This window comes from Oncorhynchus keta, chromosome 18 (genome assembly GCF_023373465.1).
Source record: "Oncorhynchus keta strain PuntledgeMale-10-30-2019 chromosome 18, Oket_V2, whole genome shotgun sequence".
In the NCBI taxonomy this organism is placed as follows: Eukaryota; Metazoa; Chordata; class Actinopteri; order Salmoniformes; family Salmonidae; genus Oncorhynchus; species Oncorhynchus keta.
In genome coordinates, this window is record NC_068438.1 from 21,127,778 (window position 1) to 21,151,076 (window position 23,299).

A 23,299-nucleotide genomic window follows, 5' to 3' on the forward strand; every position below is an offset into this window, starting at 1 on the left:
CAGTCATTCAAATATCGCACATCATTAAAAATCAATCATTCTCAGTTATATTATTGTATCTATCTAGCGTAGACGAGGTACATCTGAATAATACACATCTCTCATACTGTATGAATGCAGTTGTGCTGTTAAAAATAGGATTATGTAATCATACTCCTTAGCTAGCATAATGTAACATCCCAGGAAGGAGTCATGAGTTTTAATCTATGCAATGGTTACAAATTGTGCAAAAAACATGTTGGATGGAAACACTAAACAAAACAACGCTGTAAAGAAATCTAACAGGCCTAATGGCGGAGTGTCATAAAAATATCCATATTGGGTATTTGAAGACATCCATGATTGTCCATACTCCATAGCTATTAAAGCAGTACCTCGATCACAATTTCTGTCAGGACTCAAGAACTGGAACTGTACAGTATGGAGTACAATGAACCAGAGGAATTTCTATCCGAAACTCTGGATGGGCAAAAATGAGCCAAGCACCACAGGAATCCACATCCAACCAAGAAGCTGTTCTTTCCGGGCCAGGAGAAATTAAAATCAAATGTCTGAAGGCAAAAGTCTCTGTCCTGCCTCACTGCAAATTCCATGTCTCTGGGAGTGTTAATGGGTTCTCAGTTTCTCTTCTGAGGAAATTATGCTTTTTGCTTTGTTAACTTTTTACTGTTGTAGTCATGTGTTTGTCTTCATTGACAACAGTTTGACTGTTTCTTCTTTGATGTTGCATACAGGCTGTTTGAATTACTGTTAATTTCTGAAACAAACAAGAAACTTGCATGAAAAAAAGGCTTGTATGTTTCTTATGTTACTCATACAAGGGTCTGTCTGTAACCTAGTTAGGGTTAACGTGGCAAGAGAACTGATGTTATTCGTTATTCGACTGAGAAAATAACAGAGAGAAGAGGGAAACACAATGGATATACAAAACATATTATTATTATTATAATAATATACAGTATTACATTAATTTTTAGTATCCAGTACATAGTCTGAACTTCGACTTCTGGAAGTTGACATGAGCGGAGAAAACGGATCAATTGTGCCTCTGCAGATTGTAAATAAAAAGAGTGAACACATACACTCAGGTCTTTCTTTGTGCCCACCAGGAAAAGCTGAACATTGGTAGGATCATTCTCCTTCAAGGCATCTTCAAGCCACTGCCTGTGGATAAACATAGCGACATTCAAATATGTTAAATGGAATTTACAGAGCACACGTGCAGCTGAAATGTGTATTTATACTCATGTCAGTTGAATCTAATGTATTTTACCTTGCATGGCCCAAAGATGCCACATCAACTACATCAAACACAATAATAATCGCTGGAAAATTAACTTCATTAATAAACTCAAACCTCATCAAATCTGTCCCTAAGAACATGGCAACACGTTTTAGGTCGTAATGAATTATATGGAAACATAACAACTGTTCAAAGAGAAAGTTTCCTTACTCTGAGCTCCCCTGTAGTATGTGGAGGCAATACACTTGAACCTCTCCTGCCCCGCAGTGTCCCATCTGTAGAGGAGAGAGATATTAGTGAGTGAAGGGAAACAGATTAGCTCTGGGGATTATTACTGTAGAACACAGCAGTAGATTGAGACTCACAACTGTAAACTGAAAGGCACCCCCAACACTTCAAACCGCTCCATCTCAAAGTCAACACCAATGGTCGCCTTGTAGTTCTTGTCAAATGCATCCTTGCAAAATGTAAAAAGCATAAATGATTAGGAAAATCCGATAATCTGTACTTGCAAACAACCTATAAAAAAACACAACCAACAGTATTCCAGTTTGGTGTATGCACTGCATTCCATCTGGTTATTAATTCACCAAAACGGCCCAGTTGACTGATACTGCAATCAAGTACTACGCACCAGGAATATCCAAACTTTGCTTACCTATTAATCAGACAGGTTTTTCCCACGGCCAGGTCACCAACCACTATGACCTTAGCTATTTTAAACCTGCTGGTTTAAAATCAGAGGTGCCACAGACAGAGAGAATCAAATATCACAATGAGACAACATACCACCCTCATCCCCATCTGTATATCTTGAACATGAAAAGGCTTTGTGGCCTACCCACCCTACTGTGCCAGTGCGTTGCTCCTGGCAGGCAGTCTTCACTTTGAAGTTGAACTCATCTTTAGTTTGCACAGCAGCCTTCTTACTGTAACACTAGATTAGAACATAATGAACACAGCTTTATGAGATTGGTGGTCAAAGCAGCCTAGAGGGCAAAGGAACTAGGTTTGCAAGCCCAGACAGGGTAACACATTCAAATGACTTTTTGACTGCTAGCATGTACTGTATGATGCTTACCTGAGGAAGCTGGGCAATGACGCGGCCCCTTCGAACAGGAGGCAGCACACTCATTGATGGCACTCGGACAGACATTAGGCCAAGATAACAATCATCAGAGGGACCTACAGGGTACAGAATGAATAAGTGGAGGGGGAGAGAGAGAGACTTAGGTTTTGTCAGTGCTTAATTTGTCAATCGGGAGGTGCCGGAACAAAAAGTGAAAGTGAGAGCGGGGTGACTTCGGGAGCTCCAGAAAATCATCTTTAATAATAAAGCATTGCATGCATATCATCGCTATGCTATTCTGTAAAATCCTTTCTCTGTAATTAATATTACCTGATTGAGCTAATCATGTAAATAACTAGAAAGTCGGGGCACCACAAAATAATATTTATAGAGCAGTTATCTTCCGAATAAACTCTTAAAGACCTAGTAATATTTTACATCAATAGCAGTCAATATTAATCGTCACCTTATTTCAGTCTCATCATATATCTAACTAATCACACAGAATTACATATACACAGAATGAATCATACCTTGACTACAAATTACGGCATAAAGGAAAACGTTTGAGTAAAAGAGCGGGAAGACTGAGGAACAACGGGAGAAGCAATGTCTCTATCGTAAATACAGTATCTTATGCATTCTAAATTACCTCCCATTTGGAAAGGAAAATGCAATAAATACTTACTCTGAGCTACGCTTCGGTAGGTTGGTGGTAGATGGAAGGCCGTGTTGCCCAACAGAATCCTTTGAAGAATGTGTCTGCTGGTAAATTGGATATGTTGTAGTAATGTCGTTGTGTGGTAGATGGGATACTCTATCTGTTATTTCCTAGCCCACGTTTGCAGCTGCTGTTGCTAACTCAACGGCTAGGAGGTATCACTTCTGTAGTGAATAAGAGTTCAAAGTTCATACCATTTGCAAACAAAAGCTCACGCTGGAGGTTGGGTTCGTTCTGAACCATTCTGACATCGTCCTCACATTCTCGGAACAGGAGGTTACATTTTCGTCAAGGCTTTATATAGTGGAGGGAGAAGGGTGTGTTTGAAAAGTTTTATAACCCATGTCTCTTCACAGGGGCGGGCCACTGATTGAGCAGAGCCCTAACCTTATGAAAACCCAAATCTCTCATTTGGAAGCTAAAATTACATTTAATCTTTTCACCAATAATTTTACATTCAAACATTTAAATTGAACAACAATTCCATGTGAATCCGATAACTACAATATGCAGACTTTCCACTGTAGAGTCAAATTAAGCATTGGGTTTGGTTAACATGACAATTATGAGCAAGAGTAGCCTATGCAACGTGGGATGACGCACCACTACACAATTACAATAGACTGATTATAATTTTACGCTACTGCTACTCTCTGTTCATTATATATGCAGTCACTTTAACCATATCTATATGTACATACTACCTCAATCAGCCTGACTAATGTCTGTATGTAGCCTCTACTTTTATAGCCTCCCTACTGTTATTATTATTATTTTACTTACCTATTGTTCACCTAATACCTTTTTTTGCATTATGGGTTAGAGCCTGTAAGTAAGCATTTCACTGTAAAGTCTACCTACACCTGTTGTATTCGGCGCACGTGACAAATAAACTTTGATTTTTTTTATTTGATTAGCCTATGAGTCAGTAACCAGTAACTCGTCTGTTCTGGAGATTATCCACTAATCTCTATTTTAATCCTATTGTTCTGTGCACAAAGAAAATGAATTACTGTAAACTGTTTACAATAATATAGCTAATTCATACTGAACCGACAATAGATCGTAAAAAAGTATTGTTGCTCTTTATAATTGTAATCATGCTTAATCATATTTCACATGATAAGAATCAACTCTAGTCTCTTCAAGAACCAAAACATGTGGACACACTGAAACATGATCTCCCAAAATGGTTTAATAAAAGCCGAAGTTGTCTACAAAGGAAAAATAAAAGCTACTAACGAACGGAGTCCATGCTGGGATGTCACCGGAGCTACATACCTTGGAACGGGACAGGGTGGCGTTTTTTCGTCACGCGTAACGTTAAACCTTCAGTCAATAAAGAAAAACTTAGACTTTTAGTTTGGTTTCAAGATTTGAGGTTTTACATAAATGAATCCGAATCTTTCCAAAAAGCTCATCGTATTCGTTCACACCAAATAAACCAGACCTTCGGAAGTGAGTGGGAAATAACGTAGTCTGCAAATTATTTAGGTGTTTAGGCGGACCTCTGACTCAGCTCCAGGTTCTCATTGGAATTTGGGAAATAAAGTCTTTGCGAGTCGACTCCCCCTGGCGGCAGATATCATTGGACTCAACGTAGTCCAAACACACATTTAATTTCTCATTTGCTGCAACATGGTTCATTCTACCAAATCTTGTAGGCTACAATGCAACATTATAGTCATTGGCGTCATATTCCGGTGATAGAACGCTGGGTTTTCTGTCCTTTGATATTTACTACAGGCCCATGTTGCCTTGCCACTTTTTCTATTTCTTTGCTCATCGACACTTCCTGTCTCATGGATACATGGTGTCGTGTGTCTTACCAGTAGTAGCCAATGGAAAATTACAATTAGGCAGGGTTTTAACTCCACATCTGGCAAAATACAGAATGTTTTGTTATTTATTTCCTGGAGGTGGTATAATCGTCTTGCATATGCACCAACATCAATAATCTCTTTAGTTTACACAAAACAGCTCTAGAGGGCGGCATAGATCCATTAAATATTTTATCTTTACGCAATTGGACGATAATTCAAAACAGTTTTAACAATGTTTTCCTTCCTTAACTAAGGGTCTTTATTTATTCAACATATCATGAAGATGCGTTCAACAAACAAAAGGCTTTTAAAGAGCTTTAGTGAGGCACATCATATCAAATGATAAAAATCAGATGTGATCTTCGAGTCAAGCAATTGCTTTATAATTTATTATATGTTAAGGTATATTTGACTTTTTACAGTAGTGTCTTTTTTTACTATACAGAATACAAATATAAAACGCAATATGCAACAATTTCAATGATTTTACTGAGTTACAGTTAATAAGGAAATCAGTCAATTGAAATTAATTTGGGCCTAATCTATGGATTTCACATGACTGGGCAGGGGCACAACCATGGGTGGGCCTGACCTTGGCTGGAGCCAGGTCCAGCCAATCAGAATTAGTTTTTCCCCACAAAAGGGCTTTATTACAGACAAAAATACTCCTGTTTCATCAGCTGTCCGGCTGGTCTCAGACGATCCAGCAGGTGAAGAAGCTGGATGTGAAGGTCCTGGGCTGGCGTGGTTACACGTGGTCTGTGGTTGTGAAGGCAGTTGGACGTACTGCCAAATTCTCTAAAAAGATGTTGGAGGCGAAATTGACATTCAAACCTCTGGAAATAGCTCTGGGGGACATTCCTGCAGTCAGCATGCCAATTGGACGTACTGCCAAAGCAATGCAGGCGTAGAAGCACAGTGGCTAGGAAAAACTCAATCAAAACTTTTGAGACATCTGTGGCAGTACTGTGATACAAAACTGCACATTTTAGTGGCCTTTTATTGCCAGCACAAGGTGCACCTTTGTAATGATCATGCGGTTTAATCTGCTTCTTGACAATCCATCCACCTGACAGGTGTGGCATATTTTGGCAAAAGGAGAAATGCCAACTAACAGGAATGTAAACAAATGTGCACACAAAATTGGAGAGAAGTAAGCTTTTTGTGCTTATGGACCATTTCTGGGATCTCTTATTTCAGCTCATGGAACCAAAACTTAACAAAAAAATGCAAAATGTAAAGTATATTTGGCAAGAGCCCGTATAGCTCTTCAAAACTGACCGTTTATTGTACACAGTTGTTCTAGAGATTTCTGTCCACATCATTCAGTCCAGCGTCACATTTATACAGTGTTGGGGAGTAGTGAACTATCTATGTAGTTCAACTGGTATTTTTACTCTATTTTGCAGTAGCTTGGTGGTAGTTGAACTAAATTCAAATCTTTGTAGTGTTTTCAGTAGTTTGTTACTTTTTTGCCATGAAGTGGTGTAGCTAACTCCTGGAACTGCACACCACTGATATTTGAAAAAATAAAAGATGGGTGAAGTAGGCAATAATTTCCCGTCTTTTTTGGCATCAGACCTGCCTCATTCAAATCAAATCAAATTGATTTATAAAGCCCTTCTTACATCAGCTGATATCTCAAAGTGCTGTACAGAACCCAGCCTAAAACCCCAAACAGCAAGCAATGCAGGTGTAGAAGCACGGTGGCTAGGAGTAACTCCATAGAAAAGGCCAAAACTTAGGAAGAAACCTAGAGGAACCAGGCCGTGAGGGGTGGCCAGTCCTCTTCTGACAGCTTACCGGGTAGAGATTATAACAGAACATGACCAAGATGTTCAAATGTTCATAAATGACCAGCATGGTCAAATAATAATAATCACAGTAGTTGTCGAGGGTGCAACAGGTCAGCACCTCTTCCGCTCCTGCTGTCTCTAGAGAGTTGACACAGCAGGTCTGGGACAGGTAGCACGTCCGGTGAACAGGTCAGGGTTCCATAGCTGCAGGCAGAACAATTGAAACTGGAGCAGCAGCACGGCCATTCACACTTGAAGCGTGTTTAATAAGCTAAATTACACATCGTTACCATATGACCCCAAAGTGATTGGTTCTTGCAATTTGTAGTCTACGTCATATCAGATTTACAATGTTTCTACAAAGTAGTTTAGATTAAATTTGTGTTAACTTTGAAAAATTAACTTTAGTTACATAAAATAATAAATAATAATAATAAATAGTTACAATAGTTACATAATAAAAATATAATTTAAGGGTGGCTTTAGTGCACCTTACCAATTTCTTCACACTGGAAAAAGTTCGCTTGGTAAACTAAACTCAGCAAAAAAAGAAAATGTCCCTTTTTTGGGACCCTGTCTTTCAAAGATAATTTGTAAAAATCCAAATAACTTCACAGATCTTCATTATAAAGGGTTTAAACACGGTTTTCCATGCTTGTTCAATGAATCATAAACAATTAATGAACATGCACCTGTGGAACGGTCGTTAAGACACTAACAGCTTACAGACAGTAGGCAATTAAGGTCACAGTTATGAAAACTTAGGACACGAAAGAGGCCCTTCTACTGACTCTGAAAAACACCAAAAGAAAAATGCCCAGGGTCCCTGCTCATCTGCGTGAACGCGCCTTAGGCATGCTGCAAGGAGGCATGAGGACTGCAGATGTAACCAGGGCAATAATTTGCAATGTCCTTAATGTGAGACGCCTAAAACAGCGTTACAGGACGGAGAGCTGATCGTCCTCACAGTGGCAGACCATGTGTAACAACACCTGCACAGGACAATGCATCACACCTGCGGGACAAGTACAGGATGGCAACTGCCCGAGTTACACTAGGAACGCACAACCAGTGCTCAGACTGTCCGCAATAGGCTGAACTGAGGGCTTGTAGTCTGGTGAGGACCTGCCTTACATCACCGGCAACAACGTTGCCTATGGGCACAAACCCACCGTCGCTGGACCAGACAAAACTGGCAAAAAGTGCTCTTCACTGACGAGTCACGGTTTTGTCTCACCAGGGGTGATGGTCGGATTCGCATTTATCATCGAAGGATACCTGGCCTGGGTATGCTGGAAGGATATTGACCTCATTCCGTCAGTAGAGGATGCTTGGTTATTCTTTAAAAGTGCTTTCCTCACCACCTTAAATAAGCATGCGCCATTCAAAAAAATGAGAACCAGGAACAGATATAGCCCTTGGTTCACTCCAGACCTGACTGCCCTTGACCAGCACAAAAACATTCTGTGGCATACTGCATTAGCATCGAACAGCTCCCGCGATATGCAACTTTTCTGGGAAGTTAGGAACCAATATATACAGGCAGTTAGGAAAGCAAAGGCTAGGTTTTTTTCAAGCAGAAATTTGCATCCTGTAGCACAAACTCCAAAAAGTTCTGGTACACTGTGTAGTCCATGGAGAAAAAGAGCACCTCCTCCCAGCTGACCGATACACTGAGGCTAGGAAACACTGTCACCACCAATAAATCCACAATAATTGAGAATTTCAATAAGCATTTTTTCTACAGCTGGCCATGCTTTCCACCCGGCTACCCCTACCCCGGTCAACAGCCCTGCACCCCCCCACAGCAACTTGCCCAAGTCTCCCCCATTTCTCCTTCACCCAAATTCAGATTGGTGATGTTCTGAATGAGCTGCTAAATCTGGACGCCTACAAATCAGCAGGGCGAGACAATCTGGACCCTCTCTTTCTAAAAATATCCCCTGAAATTGTTGCAACGCCTATTACTAGCCTGTTTAACATCTCACATCGTCTGAGATCCCCAAAGATCGGAAAGCTGCCGCGGTCATCCCCCTCTTCAAAGGGGTAGACACTCTAGACCCAAACTGCTACAGACCTATATCTAGCCTACCCAGTCTTTCTAAGGTCTTCGAAAGCCAAGTTAACAAACAGATCACCGACCATTTCGAATCCCACCGTACCTTCTTCACTATGCAATCTGGTTTCCGAGCTGGTCATGGGTGGACCTCAGCCACCCTCAAAGTCCTAAACGATATAACCGCCATCAATAAGAGACAATACTGTGCAGCTGTATTCATCGACCTGGCCAATGCTTTCGACTCTGTCAATCACCACATTCTTGTCAGCAGACTCAACAGCCTTGGTTTCTCAAATGACTGCCTCGCCTGGTTCACAACTACTTCTCAGATCGATTTGACACACTGAACTTTGAGAGCCTATTGTCCGGACCTCCGGCAGCCTCTATGGGGGTGCCACAGGGTTCAATTCTCGCGCGGCCGACTATTCTCTGTATACGTCAATGATGTCGCTCTTGCTGCTGATGATGATTCTCTCATCCACCTCTACGCAGACGACACCATTCTGTATACTTCTGGCCCTTCTTTGGACACAGTTATTAACTAACCTCCAGATGAGCTTCAATGCCATACAACTCTCTTTTCATGGCCTCCAACTGCTCTTAAATGCAAGTAAAACTAAATGCATGCTCTTCAACCGATCGCTACCCACAACTACCCACCCGTCCAGCATCACTGCTCTGGACAGCTCTGACTTAGAATATGTGGACAACTACAAATACCTATGTGTCTGGTTAGACTGAAAACTCTCCTTCCAGACTAACATTAAGCATCTCTAATCCAAAATGAAAGAAAGAATTGGCTTCATATTTCGCAATGAAGCATCCTTCACTCATGCTGCCAAACAAACACACCCTCGTTAAACTGACTATCCTACCAATCCTTGACTTCGGCGATGTCATTTACAAAATAGCCTCCAACACTCTACTCAGCAAATTGGATGCAGTCCATCACAGTGCCATCCGTTTTGTCACCAAAGTCCCATATACTACCCACCACTGCGACCTGTATGCTCTCGTTGGTTGGCCCTCGCTTCATATTCGAGAACTTGTTCTTAACTGGCCTTCCTGGTTAAATAAAAATGTGAAATAAAATATTTTTTTAAAACAGCAAGATCTGGCAAATCTGGTGAAGTCCATGAGGAGTGGCACTTCAGTACTTAATGCAGCTGGTGGCCACACCAGATACTGACTGTTACTTTTGACACCCCCTTTGTTCAGGGACACATTATTCCATTTCTGTTAGTCACGTGTCTGTGGAACTTGTTCAGTTTATGTCTCAGTTGTTGAATCTTATATCCGTACAAATATTTACACGTTAATTTTTATGAAAATAAACACAGTCGACAGTGAGAAGAAGCTTATTTTTTTTTTTTTGCTGAGTAGCTTCCCCAACACTGTCTATAGACATACTATGTGGCTATCCAGGGAAAATTGTTGCGAAGGAACTGCGGTATAGGCACTACTATGGCTAACCCATCCACTGGACCTGTCTGTTTCAGTTTGGTTCACTTTGATAAATAACTTGAAGAGAAGCAATTCTTGTAACCTCAAATAAATTAAAATTGACCTAGCTGTACATTCAGCTACTTTCCAGGGGATACATGCATTTCACTACGTTAGATTTATGGAATGAAAAGAATGGTCGCTGTTGTAAGAATGTCAGTCACCCATGTATTGGTGTTGACCTTTTGAGACCAAACAGGGAAGAATGAAAGTGAAACAGATGTATTGTCTGACAGTTTGTTAGTGTCAGATATCGATTGTATTATAGTACATTTACAAAATCCTATTAGTGGAAATTTCAATAAAACTATGTTGCTAAGCCACACCTGACAGAATTTGTGGGGTGGGATGTACAGCAACCAAGGTGGTCCCTGTTATCCTTGGCAGTTTGTTTCTCTACTGTATGCATGTATGATTGCTAGCATTTTTTCTGTAAAAGAGCATTCCACATGAATCATGTAAATTCCTATATTGTTAACAATTGTATTAGCTATGATCAGAAGCAAAAGTGGCACAGTATCCTGGAAGTAATTTAGTAGGATTCTCTCAGTCAGTGTGAACAGACCAGTCTCTCACTGTATGCTACCCAGTTAGTGTGAGTGAGGGATCTTCAGCCACAGTGGGCATAATCATCACTATAGGGCATGTACCACTGTCCACATCCTTTCCTGGCCGCCTCTCACAACAACACGAGCCTTTGAGAGCTTTTTTGTTGTTGTTATAATAATAATAATAAAGTCACAGCTTGACACAATGCGATGAGATGTGTAACCGAACAAACACACCAAACACAACATCTGGTATACGATCATGTCACTATCGGTGTCATTCAGTGAGGAACTTTTTGACGTTGTTGTGGGTGCCATTTTGCTCCATGTGAGCCCTGCTCCAGGGGAAGAAGTCGGCGCGGAGAAGACGATAAAAGTAGATCAGGATCATGGTGTTCATGAGAGTCATGGTAACAAGGAAGTAGCCTCCTTTGTCCATCCAGGAGTAGTTCTGGACGATGTAATATGTGAGGTAGAACTGTGCGCTGAGGCGGAAGACGATGTAGGTGAAGAGGTTGAGGAACTTATTGATTTGGTACAGAGGGGACGACTGCTGTGATGCTAGCTTCAGCATTAGCCTCAAATGCAGGGTGACACTGTTAACCTCCACAAAGAGAGCCACCACAGCACCGGCCACGTAGAGGTGCGAGTACAGAGAATACAGGAAGCACCAGAGCACCTGAGGAAGGGAAGGACAGAGAGAAAGTAGTTAATATATACCAATGGCACTCTGCCACCTTACTGCTGTAAGGCAATTGGGATACTGTAATCTTTGCAATAGTAAAACTGGGGAAAAATTGACAATTTATATTGAATATACTGTATGATTAATGGCTCACCAAAAAAACACTAATCAACCAACTAGTGGTCAGAATATTGGGACAAATACTACATGACTAAAAGTATGTGGACAACTGCTTGTCTCATTCCAAAATCATGATCATTAATATAGAGTTGATCCCTTTGCTGCTATAACAGCCTCCACTCTTCTGGGAAGGCTTTCCACTAGATGTTGGAACATTGCTTCCATTCAGTCACAAGAGCATTAGTGAAGTCCAGTACTGATGTTGGGCGATTAGGCCTGGCTCGCAGTCGGCATTCGAATTCATCCCAAAGGTGTTTGATAGGGGTTGAGGTCAGGGCTCTGCAGGCCAGTCAAGTTCTTCCACACCGATCGACAAACCATTCTGTATGGACCTCGCTATGTGCACGGGAGCATTGTCATGCGGAAACAGGAAAGAGCCTTCCTCAAACGGTTGCTACAAAGTTTGAAGCACAGAATCAGCTGGCAGGGGTGGGCAATTCCAGTCCTCGGGGGCCTGATTGGGGTCACAGTTTTGCCCCAGCTAATACACCAGACTCCAATAATCACCTAATCATGACCTTCAGTTTAGAATGCAATTTGATTAAATCAGCTGTGTTTGCTAGGAATGGAGATTGTATGCTGTAGCATTAAGGTTTCCCTTCACTGGAAATCAGGGGCAAGCCCGAACCATGAAAAACCACCCAGACCATTATTCCTCCTCCACCAAACTTTACAGTTGGCACTATGCATTTGGGCAGGTAGCCTTCTCCTGGCATCCACTAAACCCAGATTTATCCGTCGGACTGCCAGATGATGAAGCGTGATTCATCACTCCAGAGAATGTGCTTCCACTGCTCCAGAGTCCAATGGTGGCGAGCTTTACACCACTCCAGCCAACGCTTGGCATTGCGCATGGTGATCTTAGGCCATGAAATCCCATTTAATGAAGCTCCCGATGAACAGTTTGTGTGCTGACGTTGCTTACAGAGGTAGTTTGGAACTCAGTAGGGAGTGTTGCAACCGAGGACAGACGATTTTTACACGCTACGAGCTTCAGCACTTGGCGGTCCCGTTCTGTGAGCCGTTGTTGCTCCTAGACGTTTCCACTTCACAATAACAGTACTTACAGTTGACTGGGGCAGCTCTAGCAGGGCAGACATTTGACGAACTGACTTGATGGAAAGGTGGCATCCTATGACGGTGCCACGTTGAAAGTCACTGAGCTCTTCAGTAAGACTATTCTACTGCCAATATTTGTTTATGGAGAGTGCATGGCTGTGTGCTCGATTTTATACACCTGTCAGCAATGTGTGGCTTAAATAGCAGAATCCACTCATTTGAAGGGGTGTCCACATACATTTGTATATATAGTGTACACTGACTAATCGGAGACACAGGGAAGCTCAGCTCAGCTCAATGTGTGCCTCAGATCAGTGGCAAGATGCCCTGTGTTCAACACAACACACATCCTCCCACACAATGGTGGGTGTTGTTCGCCTGTCAGGGATAGGCACACAGGAGCGTTAATTTAGATTACAGAACAGGCCCTCACTGTGGCACCTTTAAAATGTCACTACTGACACAGTAAAATCCCCCTAGGAGTGTGATTCCTTTTAGCACCATACAATATTAAGATGTCATCTGCAAAATTCCTTCACAGCTCACATTGTTTCAATTCACTTCACTTAGCTTGAAGTGAAACAAAGCGTGAGCGCAGCGATCAGTCTGTTTTCACAAGGTCATAAAAGAAAACCAGTCAATTAAAATACTGCATCTAACCTTCAGACATAATCTAGCATTAGCTGCTGTAACAAACAAAACCAAAAATATATAATTTTAAAAAAAGAGGCCATATTTAAATTCTTACCAGGTACAAACTGAAACAAAAAGGTAAATGATCTTACCAGAACATGATGAATTAAGAACTCCCAGGATCCTCTTGCATGACCAGTTAGAATGATGTCACCTGCATCTTGTACAAAGTATCCTGTCAAAGGAGAGTAAAGAGCAATGCCTCAGTCGAGGCCTTTTGAGCATTCTAAATAAAATGGTATTCATCACAAACAGGTAGTGAAATGCTTACTTATGGGCCCTTCCCAACAATGCCAAGAAAAAAATTCCATTGTTTTACTTTTAGATGTGTGTATTGTTAGACACTACTGCACTGTTGAAGCTAGGAACACAAGCATTTCGCTACACCCACAAACATCTGCTAAATGTGTGTATGTGACCAATAAAATGTGATTTGAAAAGTAAAACGCGTAATAATAAATACACAATGAGAAATTATAACTTTGCTATATACACGGGATACCAGTACAGAGTTGATCTAAGAGCTATCTAATCTTAGGCCACGTTCCAACGTGCATTCCAGCATACCCCTTTGAATGCATGCCCAATACATTGCTTCATTCAAATTCTATGCGAGTGTGGATATTGGAACAGAGATTATATTTCTATGGAGATTATATTTCTATGGATTACTTATCAAGGTCCAAACAACAGAGGAGGCCATCTAAATGGTTGATAACAGTAGTACCATAAACAAAATAGTCAGGACTTCCCTGTCCTACATATATCAGCGGAGAGAAATATATTGGACCGTACTGGCATTGTCCATCCTAATTATCAGCACCATGGACACGTGTTACACTTGAAAGGAAAACACAGGGAAACCGCTTTGGACTGCATTTCAAAAATGAGTGTTGTGTGAACCTCTATAAATGGCAATCTGTCTCAATGGAATGGAAGGTTTGCGGCTGTCAGGCTGGCTCTCCTCAGACCTGCAGCTTCAGTTACATGCATGCGAGACACACAAAATAATAACATCAACACTAGTCACATCTCGTCATCACATCTTTCAGCAGGGCTGTTGACTGCTGGGTCTTTAGGGGATTTGTTTTGGTGCCCATAGCAATCCGAAGGTGTGGCCCATCCCCTATTTGAGCCCGGTGAGATGGGAGGATCTGCATTGCTCATTCTCTCAATCTGGCTGCCACTGAAAGTATTTATTTCCCCAGGATATCCCAGCTATTATTAGGAACAAAAGTAGCTGTCAAGCTCAGGATCCACTCCATGCCTTTTAACTTAAAAAAAGATAAATGGATCAAGCCAGACTGAAGCCATCATAACAAAAAGTTGAAGTGTTTACAGACTCCCCACAATGAACCCCACTCTTCCACACCATTTGTGGTCAATGTTAATGAATTCCCAGTTTACCTTTAATTAACCCTTTCATACACAGGTCTTTTAGCAGCCATCTTAAAGGGGTAGTGACTGACCTGATGAGATGCAGATGAGCATGTAGGCCGGGGCCGTGTAGAAGGAGTGAATGTTGGTTGCCAACTCAGGCGAAATGATCACACTGGAGAGGACAGGTATACATGGTTATGGACAGTGAAGTCAGAGTTCCTCTCATTCAGACACAGGGCTCAATGTGGAACAGGGTTTCCCAAACGTGGTCCTGTTGGCCCGTTTCGGTTTTCGCCCTAGCACTACACAGCTGATTCAAATGACCAAATCATCATCAAGCTTTGATTATTTGAAAATCAGCTGTGTAGTGCTAGGGCAAAAACTAAAGCGTGCAACCAGGGGAGGCCCCAGGAGCAAGTTTGGTAAACCCTGCTGTAGAGAATAGCCTGACTAAGCACAGACTTAATATAATGATCTGGTAACAGCGATTCTCCTGCTTCTTTACAAGATGCTTTGTGCCTTCACAAGGTCAATAGCAAAGTCTACGGTGAGACAGTGCATTCCCTTGATAATGCATGACCTGATGATTTCTAGCAGGTCAGGGTGAACACGTATGGCAATAATCAGTAAACTACATGAACAGCAGCTTGTCGAATATAACTGCTTTCACTTTATAAAACATCTATTACTAGCCTAAATTGTATAATATATATATATATATATATACACACACACACACACTACTAGTCAAAAGTCTGGACACCTACTCATTCAAGGGTCCTTTATTTTTTAAAACTATTTTCTACATTGTAGAATACTGGCGAAGACATCAAAACTATGAAATAACATATGGAATCGTAACCAAAAAACAAAACAAAGAGTGCTAAATCAATATTTTAGATTTTAGATTTTTCAAAGTGGCCACCCTAGCTTCATGAGGTAGTCACCTGGAATGCATTTCAATTAATAGGTGTGCCTTCTTAAAAGTTAATTTGTGGGATTTCTTTCCTTCTCAATGCATTTGAGCCAATCAGTTGTGTTGTGATAACGTAGGGGTGGTACACAATATATTATGGCAAGAACAGCTCAAATAAGCAAAGATAAACAACAATGCATCATTACTTTAAGACATGAAGGTCAGTCAATACCGAAAATCAAGAACTTTGAATGTTTGTTCAAGTTCAGTCGCTATGATGAAACTGGCACTCATGAGGACCGCCACAGGAAACAAACACGCAGAGTTACATCTCCTGCAGAGGATAAATTCATTGGAATTAACTGCACCTCAGATTGCAGCCCAAATTAATGCTTCACAGAGTTCAAGTAACAGACATCTCAACATCAACTGTTCGGAGGAGACTGCATGAATCAGGCCTTTATGGTCGAATTGCTGCAAAGAAACCACTACTAAATGACACCAATAAGAATAAGAGACTTGCTTGGGCCAAGAAACACGAGCAATGGACATTAGACCAGTGGAAATCTGTCCTTTCATCTGGTTAGTCCAAATTTGAGATTTTTGGTTGCAACTGCTGTATCTTTGTGAAACACAGAGTAGGTGAACAGATGATTGCCGCATGTGTGGGTCCCACCATGGAGGTGGTGGTGTGATGGTGCTTTGCTGGTGACACTGTCAGATTTATTTAGATCAGCAAAGGGTGGCTACTTTGAAGAATCACAAATGTAAAATATATTTTGATTTGTTCACCACTTTTTTACTACATGACATGTTATTTCATAGTTTGTCTTCACTATTATTCTACAATGTAGAAAATAGTCAGCATTAAGAAGAACCCTTGAATGAGTAGGTGTGTCCTAACTTTTGACTGGTACTGTATATCTATTTGTACTACAAAAACAGTGTGTGTAACATCATGTGTTATGGCTCCGATCTGGCACTAAATGGAGGATCGATTTGTAATCCTTCAGAAGTCCCCACCTCACATAACAGCTTTTCCAACAGTCATCTAGCCAGCAGGTTTTTCCAGTTTACGTACTTGCTCTCTTCGAAAATGGGCTACATCACCATTCTCATGAGTGGATTTAAAAAAAAATCTTTGGCATGACACTAATTTAGTTAGGCTAATTGACTTGAGTAGATTAAAAAATGTGTAACTTTTCTTATGTCAAAACAGATGTGCTTTCTAAACTTCCACAATCTGATTAATTATGGCTCCGTCTTTGCGAACTCAATATCTGCCTCATTTGCAATAATCTGACACAGATAGTTATTAACTACACAGGGGAACATTTACTGCCCTAATCAGCTACTCTAAACTACAAGCATAAAATGAACATCTCGCTGCCTAGTGTCGCAGAGCTCAATAAGTATTTGTTTCCTGAGAAGGCCATTGGGTAGGCTGTACTGTGGCATTTCCCTCCCAACTTGAGAATTCCTTAGTCTCCTCACATCTTCCCGTCTGAACATGCTCATCACTCTCCTCTCCCCTGTCAGTGACTGTTACAGCTCCACACACCCCTACATAACACATCATGTGGATCCACTGTGAATGAACAATGGTGTCCCAGTGCAGAGAGTGACTCACCAGGTCACAGCCCAAGTCCCTGTCAGGAGGGAGTGGACCATAGAGACCGACAGGTTCCTCCACTTCCAGGAGCGGAAGTCATCCACCGCTACCGCTTTGGGCACAGGCAGATTCTGTAGTAGTCGGTGGGCCACCCGGAACATCAGAGCCCACACCAACACAGACATTCCAGGGTGTCGCTGCAACACAGGAAGCAAGGCCTCCATCTTCTCCTCCCCCTCTCCTTTTTACTCTCTTCCTTGTTGTGCTTCGTCTGTTTCGCGTCAGCTGCTCCTCTCCACGGCTCTTCTCACGCCTCCACGGTCAGTTGGGGAGTGTGTGAGGGGAGTGTTCTCCTCAGGACAGTCACAGTTCCAGGGGTTTGAAGGAAGTCGTTTTTAGAGATGCGGTCTTTACCCCTCGTGCTCGTTTCAGAACTACTCGGAGAATAGGCGCAGCGTTTCTTACGTTTTCCACTACTTCCCGGGCTCAGAGGGGGAGACTAGCTAGGGCTCCCTTAAAACAGCTCATTCAATTCTACAGATATTTTCCCCCCTCTCGTAGTGTGTTGCCACTCAACCAGTCTGCTTGTGTCTGACTATGACTAGAGAGAAGGGGGAGTGGTGGAGAGGGAGTGGTGTGGGTGGCCTGCTTCCAGAAAACCAGAGAATCAAGGAGGGGCCACAGCTTACTTAACACAAACAAGAAAGTTGAACTATATGACAGGGCTAAAAACATTATTAGGGTATAGTGTAACGTTGTCACTTAAATCATTACTAGGAAACAATGTTCTTTGTTGTTTCTCTGGATAAATAGTCACCGTCACAGAGCAGGCTGTATAAAATGTGAATTTGAGGTTTGATACACAAACATTTGTCAACTTTGACTGATTTTGGTGGTAGCCACAGAGACCACAGCTCTGAAACTCTCACTAAAATGGAAAAGCAAATCAACTAATTAATTTAGCCTAACAGCCAACTAACACTCCCAAACTCACTGAGAAACTGTGCTGCTCCATAAACCACTGTCTCCTCCTTGCTCCCCCCTACACTTTTTCCATAAACAGAGCACACACTCTCCACAGCTGGCCTCTCTGGCCCAGTTGGGGAAGTGAGGGGGGAACAGTGGCAACATACCAGGGCCTGAACATGGGGCCTCCCCATGGGGTGTATTCATTAGGGCAAAAACATGTGAGGGGGGATCTGCATCTGTTATTGAACAAGTTCAGGTTAGTCCCTCCTTTTTGCCTATTCGGTTCCCAGTGAACCCATGTCCACATGCCTTTTACATTCAGCCCTGTGTGTACAACATGTCACACATGTGTCAATTACAAGCTCCCACATACAGTACAAAGCAAATACTAAGTGGTTAAATTCATTAGTTCAATGTCTCAACATGCCTTCAAAACAACAGTGGCTTTCCCTGTCATTTTATGAAGACTATATGTAATTAGGGATTTGGAGGAATGCATAGAAGTTATGAAGATGCATATGCAGGATACAAAGCATGATGTTGTTGCAGACCCTGTGTAATATGGGGGATTTGATAGATAAATAGTTCAAGGGTATGGGCACTCAAACCTGAAACATACTTACAGCTCTTGATCCATAGAATTTGAACTAAAGCACAACACCCCCACTCTCGTCCTCCTTTCATACAATAACCTTCACAAGGTCAAGGGGAAATTCCTGAATGGTACAAAATGCCAAGATTGTATACACAAGGTAGGCCTACTTGGAAGCCCCAACCTTAATTACAATTGCACACACCTGCTGCTGACAGGGCAACAGGGGTGCGTTCAAGAACTAACCTGTTGCACTTGTATTGATAATGCTATTGTAGTTAAAACAGCCATTCGCTCAGTGCCATTCTCTCTTAGACCCATTATGTTATCATTAGCCCTTACAATCTTGGTATTCAAGACCTTAGTACACTGGCACCCTAATTAAGCCAAAATGTGGTTGTGTCTAGTCTCCATGTTATTTTGGTATGTTGCTCATTCCCAGAGATTCAAAGTTCAACATGGACACATGAAAACTAAGTCTAGGGTTAAGTGGAGAGAATGGGACAATGAGTCCCTTAAACTAGGGTTGAAACTAGGGTTGTATATTGACAGAAATAAATCTGCCACATATCAGTTTGCAAACAATGAATAAAAAAAAAATGAGTTAATAAAGCTGCATACAATCATGGTTTATTTTTGCTTTCTTGAGTAAGGCAGCTCCAAAATGCAGGTGTTTCAGCCTAGCTCAGTACTTGTGTGTGGTGGTGGGGCAGCCAGCGGAAAATACGAAGCGTAGGGGTTGGTAATGTCCTCTAGTTGTGCCGTGATTGGGTCAGTGTTCTGTCATTCACGAGGACACTACGTCACTGCAAAATCTATAGGTAAAGCTTGAAAATTCAAGCCCCTTGGGGACTGCCATAGAGTTACATTAGAAGCGCCCATCCAAGAAGGCTCAAGGTCATTGGCCACAGATAAAATGATGTCAAATCCCGTTATATCTACCGTAGCTTTGATTGGACTGATCAAGCTCATCATACTTTCAACATCTTAGCTAGCAAGCTGGCAGTCATTATCATGAATCAAGTTGACAATCTACTTGCAAATCCTTTTCAAGCTTTTTCAATATGAAGGGAAATTAAATAAAAATGTATCGCTGCTCATCAGCCATTGGACATAAACATTACACAACAAGTTGGAAATCGCAAATTCAACTATGAGTGGTTTGGAAGGAATCAGCGGCTAACTGCAAGCGTTGCAAAGCAATCATTAACCTGCTAATCAATGGAGTTGGTGTGTGGTCCAAGTCTGGGTTTAAGACCTTGAAGTAGTAATTCCCCTTGCTCTGCAAGGGCCGCGGCTCTTGTGAAGCGATGGGTAACAACGATGCTTCGTGGATGACTGTTGTTGATGTGTGCAGAGGGTCCCTGGTTCGCGCCCGGGTATGGGCGAGGGGACGGTTTAAAAAAAAGTATACTGTTACATTGATGCTGTTGACCCGGATTACTGGTTGCTGCGGAAAAAGGAGGAAGGTCAAAAGGGGGGTGAGTGTAACGGATGTGAAACGGCTAGCTAAATAGCGTTTCAATCGGTTACGTCACTTGCTCTGAGACCTTGAAGTAGTAATTCCCCTTCCTCTGCAAGGGCCGTGGAGCGATGGGTAACAACGATGCTTCGTTGATGTGTGCAGAAGGTCCCTGGTTCGCGCGAGGGGACGGTTTAAAATTATACTGTTACACAAAGTTAGATGACAAAATTTGCCCACAAAGGACTGAGTCGCCACCTTCCTGTTCAAGTGAGCACAGCACAACAAAGTGAGTACAAAAATGTCTGGTATGCTGCTGCATAAATTATAAACAGTGCATTCAGAAAGTAGATACAGTACATTCGGTAAGTATTCAGACCCCTTTACTTTTTCCACATTGTGACGTTACATCATTATTCTAAAATGGATTAAATAAATACAAATCCTCATCAATCTACACACAATACCCCATTATGACAAAGTGAAAACAGGTTTTTAGAAATACCTTATTTACGTAAGTATTCAGACCCTGTGCTATGAAACTCGAAATTGAGCTCAGGTGCATCCCGTTTCCATTGATCATCCTTGAGATGTTTCTACAACTTGATTGGAGTCCACCTGTGGTAAATTCAATTGATTGGACATGATTTGGAAAGGCACACACCTGTCTATATAAGGTCCCACAGTTAACAGTGTTTGTCAGAGAAAAAACCAAGCCATGAGGTCGAAATAATTGTTTTGTAGAGCGCCGAGACATGATTGTGTCGAGGCACAGATCTGGGGAAGGGTACCAAAACAATGTCTGTAGCATTGAAGGTCCCCAAGAACACAGTGGCCTCCACCATTCTTAAATGGAAGAAGTTTGGAACCACCAAGAGGAACCACCTTTTCCTAGAGCTAGCCGCCCAGCCAAACTGAGCAATCGGGGGAGAAGGACCTTGGTCAGGGAGGTGACCAAGAACCCGATGGTCACTCTGACAGAGCTCCAGAGTTCCTCTGTGGAGATGGGAGAACCTTCCAGAAGGACAAACATCTCTGCAGCACTCGACTAATCAGGCCAGACGGAAGCCACTCCTCAGTAAAAGGTACATGACAGCCCACATGGAGTTTGCCAAAAGGAACCTAAAGGCTCTCAGATCATGAGAAACAAGATTCTCTGGTCTGATGAAACCAAGATTGAATGCCAAGTGTCACATCTGAAGGAAACGGTGATGCATGGTGGTGGCAGCATCATGCTGTGGGGATGTTTTCAATGGCAGGGACTGAGAGACTAGTCAGGATCGAGGGAAAGATGAACGGAGCAAAGAACAGAGAGATTCTTGATGAAAACCTGCTCCAGAGCGCTCAAGACCTCAGACTGGGGCGAAGGTTCACCTTCCAACAGGACAACAACCCTAAGCACACAGCCCAAAACAACTCATGAGTGGCGTCGGGACAGGTCTCTGAATGTCCTTCAGTGGCCCAGCCAGAGCCCGTCTTCAACCTGATTGAACATCTCTGGAGAGACCTGAAAAAAGCTGTGCAGTGATGCTCCCCATCCAACCTAACAGAGCTTGAGAGGATCTGCAGAGAAGAATGGGAGATACTCCCCAAGTACAGGTGTGCCAAGCTTGCAGCATCATACCAAAGAAAAAACTTCAGGCTGTAATCGCTGCCAAAAGTGCTTCAACAAAGTATTGAGCAAAGGGTCTGAATACTTATGTAAACCTATTTTTGCTTTCTTGTTATGGGGTATCGTGTGTAGATGGAAACTATGTAATCAACTTTAGAACAAGGCTGTAACATAACAAAATGTGGAGAATACTGTAAGAACGGCCCATGTTCTGAATTCTGTCGCTCTTCATTTCAAATGTGCTGAACAAATAGTTATATTGACTACATCTGTCCTAGCTCGCTCGTTAATGTCTTAATCAAAATTACGTATTGGCTAAATATTAGATTGAGCAATGTCGGAGTGGCATTGACTAAAATACAGTAGAATAGAATACAGTACATACATATGAGATGAGTAATGCAAAATATGTAAACATTGTTAAAGTGACTAGTGTTCCATTATTAAAGTGGCCAGTGATTCCAGGTTTATGTATATAGGGCAACAGCCTCTAAGGTGCAGGGTTGCATAACCGGGTGGAAGTCAGCTAGTGATGGCTATTTAACAGTCTGATGGCCTTAAGATGGAAGCCATTTTTCAGTCTCTCTGTCCCAGCTTTGATGCACCTGTACTGACCTCGCCTTCTGGATGATAGTGAACAGGCCATGGTTCGGGTGGTTGATATCCTTGATCTTTTTGGCCTTCCTGTGACATCGGGTGCTGTAGGTGTCCTGGAGGGCAGGTAGTGATGCGTTGAGCAGACCGCACTACACTCTGGAGAGCTTTGTCACCAGCAAAGCACCCCCACCCTTCCTCCTCCATGCTTCACGGTGGGAACCACACATGCGGAGATCATCAGCTCACCTACTCTGCATCTCACAAAGACATGGCAGTTGGAACCAAAAATCTCAAATTTGGACTCATCAGACCAAAGAACAGATTTCCACCAGTCTAATGTCCAGTGCTGGTGTTTCTTGGCCCAAGCAAGTCTCTTATTATTATTTGTCATGGCTGGCTGAAGTATTGGACCAAGGTGCAGCATGGTAAGCATACATTTTAACTTTATTTTAAAATGACGCCGACAAAACGAAGAACAAAAAAACAACCGTGAAGCTTTGGGCTATGTGCCCTGAACAACTACAGCGTTAACTTCCCACAAAACAGGAGCGAGCGTGACAAATGGTATCTATTGCTTTTAAACATATCTTACTACTCGAAGGTCGTCTTAATTCTGGCTCAAAAACTCCTGTGGCTTATTTTTCTAATTGGTATGTTTTGTTTATAAATATCTGCACAAGAGTGAAGGTTTCATCGAGTTGTGAGATATTACTTTTGCACATATAACACACCGTGGCTCAGGAAAGGCACTACTCCCAATATAAGTGAACCCCAAATCAA

The 23,299-nt window shown here is 42.1% G+C and overlaps 2 protein-coding genes across 16 annotated transcripts; both read right to left on the minus strand.

Annotated features, from left to right (window-relative positions):
- Positions 1-184: 184 nt before the first annotated feature.
- LOC118397443 (ras-related protein Rab-34-like) lies at positions 185-4,973 on the minus strand. 14 transcript variants are annotated; one of them, XR_008068011.1, is made up of 10 exons: positions 4,484-4,961; positions 4,315-4,362; positions 3,001-3,327; positions 2,325-2,428; positions 2,089-2,180; positions 1,902-1,967; positions 1,609-1,700; positions 1,454-1,518; positions 1,083-1,164; positions 185-757 (listed from the first exon to the last, which is right to left on the minus strand). XR_008068011.1 is itself a non-coding variant. In XM_052467613.1 (7 exons), exons 2-7 carry the CDS (start codon positions 2,397-2,399, stop codon positions 1,153-1,155), a joined length of 402 nt encoding a protein of 133 aa, XP_052323573.1. In that variant the 5' UTR covers positions 2,400-2,428; positions 3,001-4,946; the 3' UTR covers positions 918-1,152. The 14 variants fall into 14 exon arrangements, 1 of the variants encoding a protein (XP_052323573.1); XR_008068012.1 differs by having other exon boundaries at positions 3,001-3,197; positions 4,484-4,958; XR_004828412.2 differs by having other exon boundaries at positions 3,001-3,077; positions 4,484-4,956.
- Positions 4,974-10,058: 5,085 nt separating this feature from the next.
- On the minus strand, positions 10,059-19,041 carry LOC118397444 (TLC domain-containing protein 1-like). Of its 2 annotated transcripts, none has more exons than XM_035792179.2 (5): positions 18,880-19,041; positions 17,306-18,580; positions 14,849-14,931; positions 13,472-13,554; positions 10,059-11,441 (listed from the first exon to the last, which is right to left on the minus strand). In XM_035792179.2, exons 2-5 carry the CDS (start codon positions 17,509-17,511, stop codon positions 11,040-11,042), a joined length of 774 nt encoding a protein of 257 aa, XP_035648072.1. In that variant the 5' UTR covers positions 17,512-18,580; positions 18,880-19,041; the 3' UTR covers positions 10,059-11,039. The 2 variants fall into 2 exon arrangements, with proteins under 2 accessions (XP_035648072.1, XP_035648074.1); XM_035792181.2 differs by having other exon boundaries at positions 17,306-17,932; positions 18,880-19,022.
- Between the last annotated feature and the right edge of the window lie 4,258 nt (positions 19,042-23,299).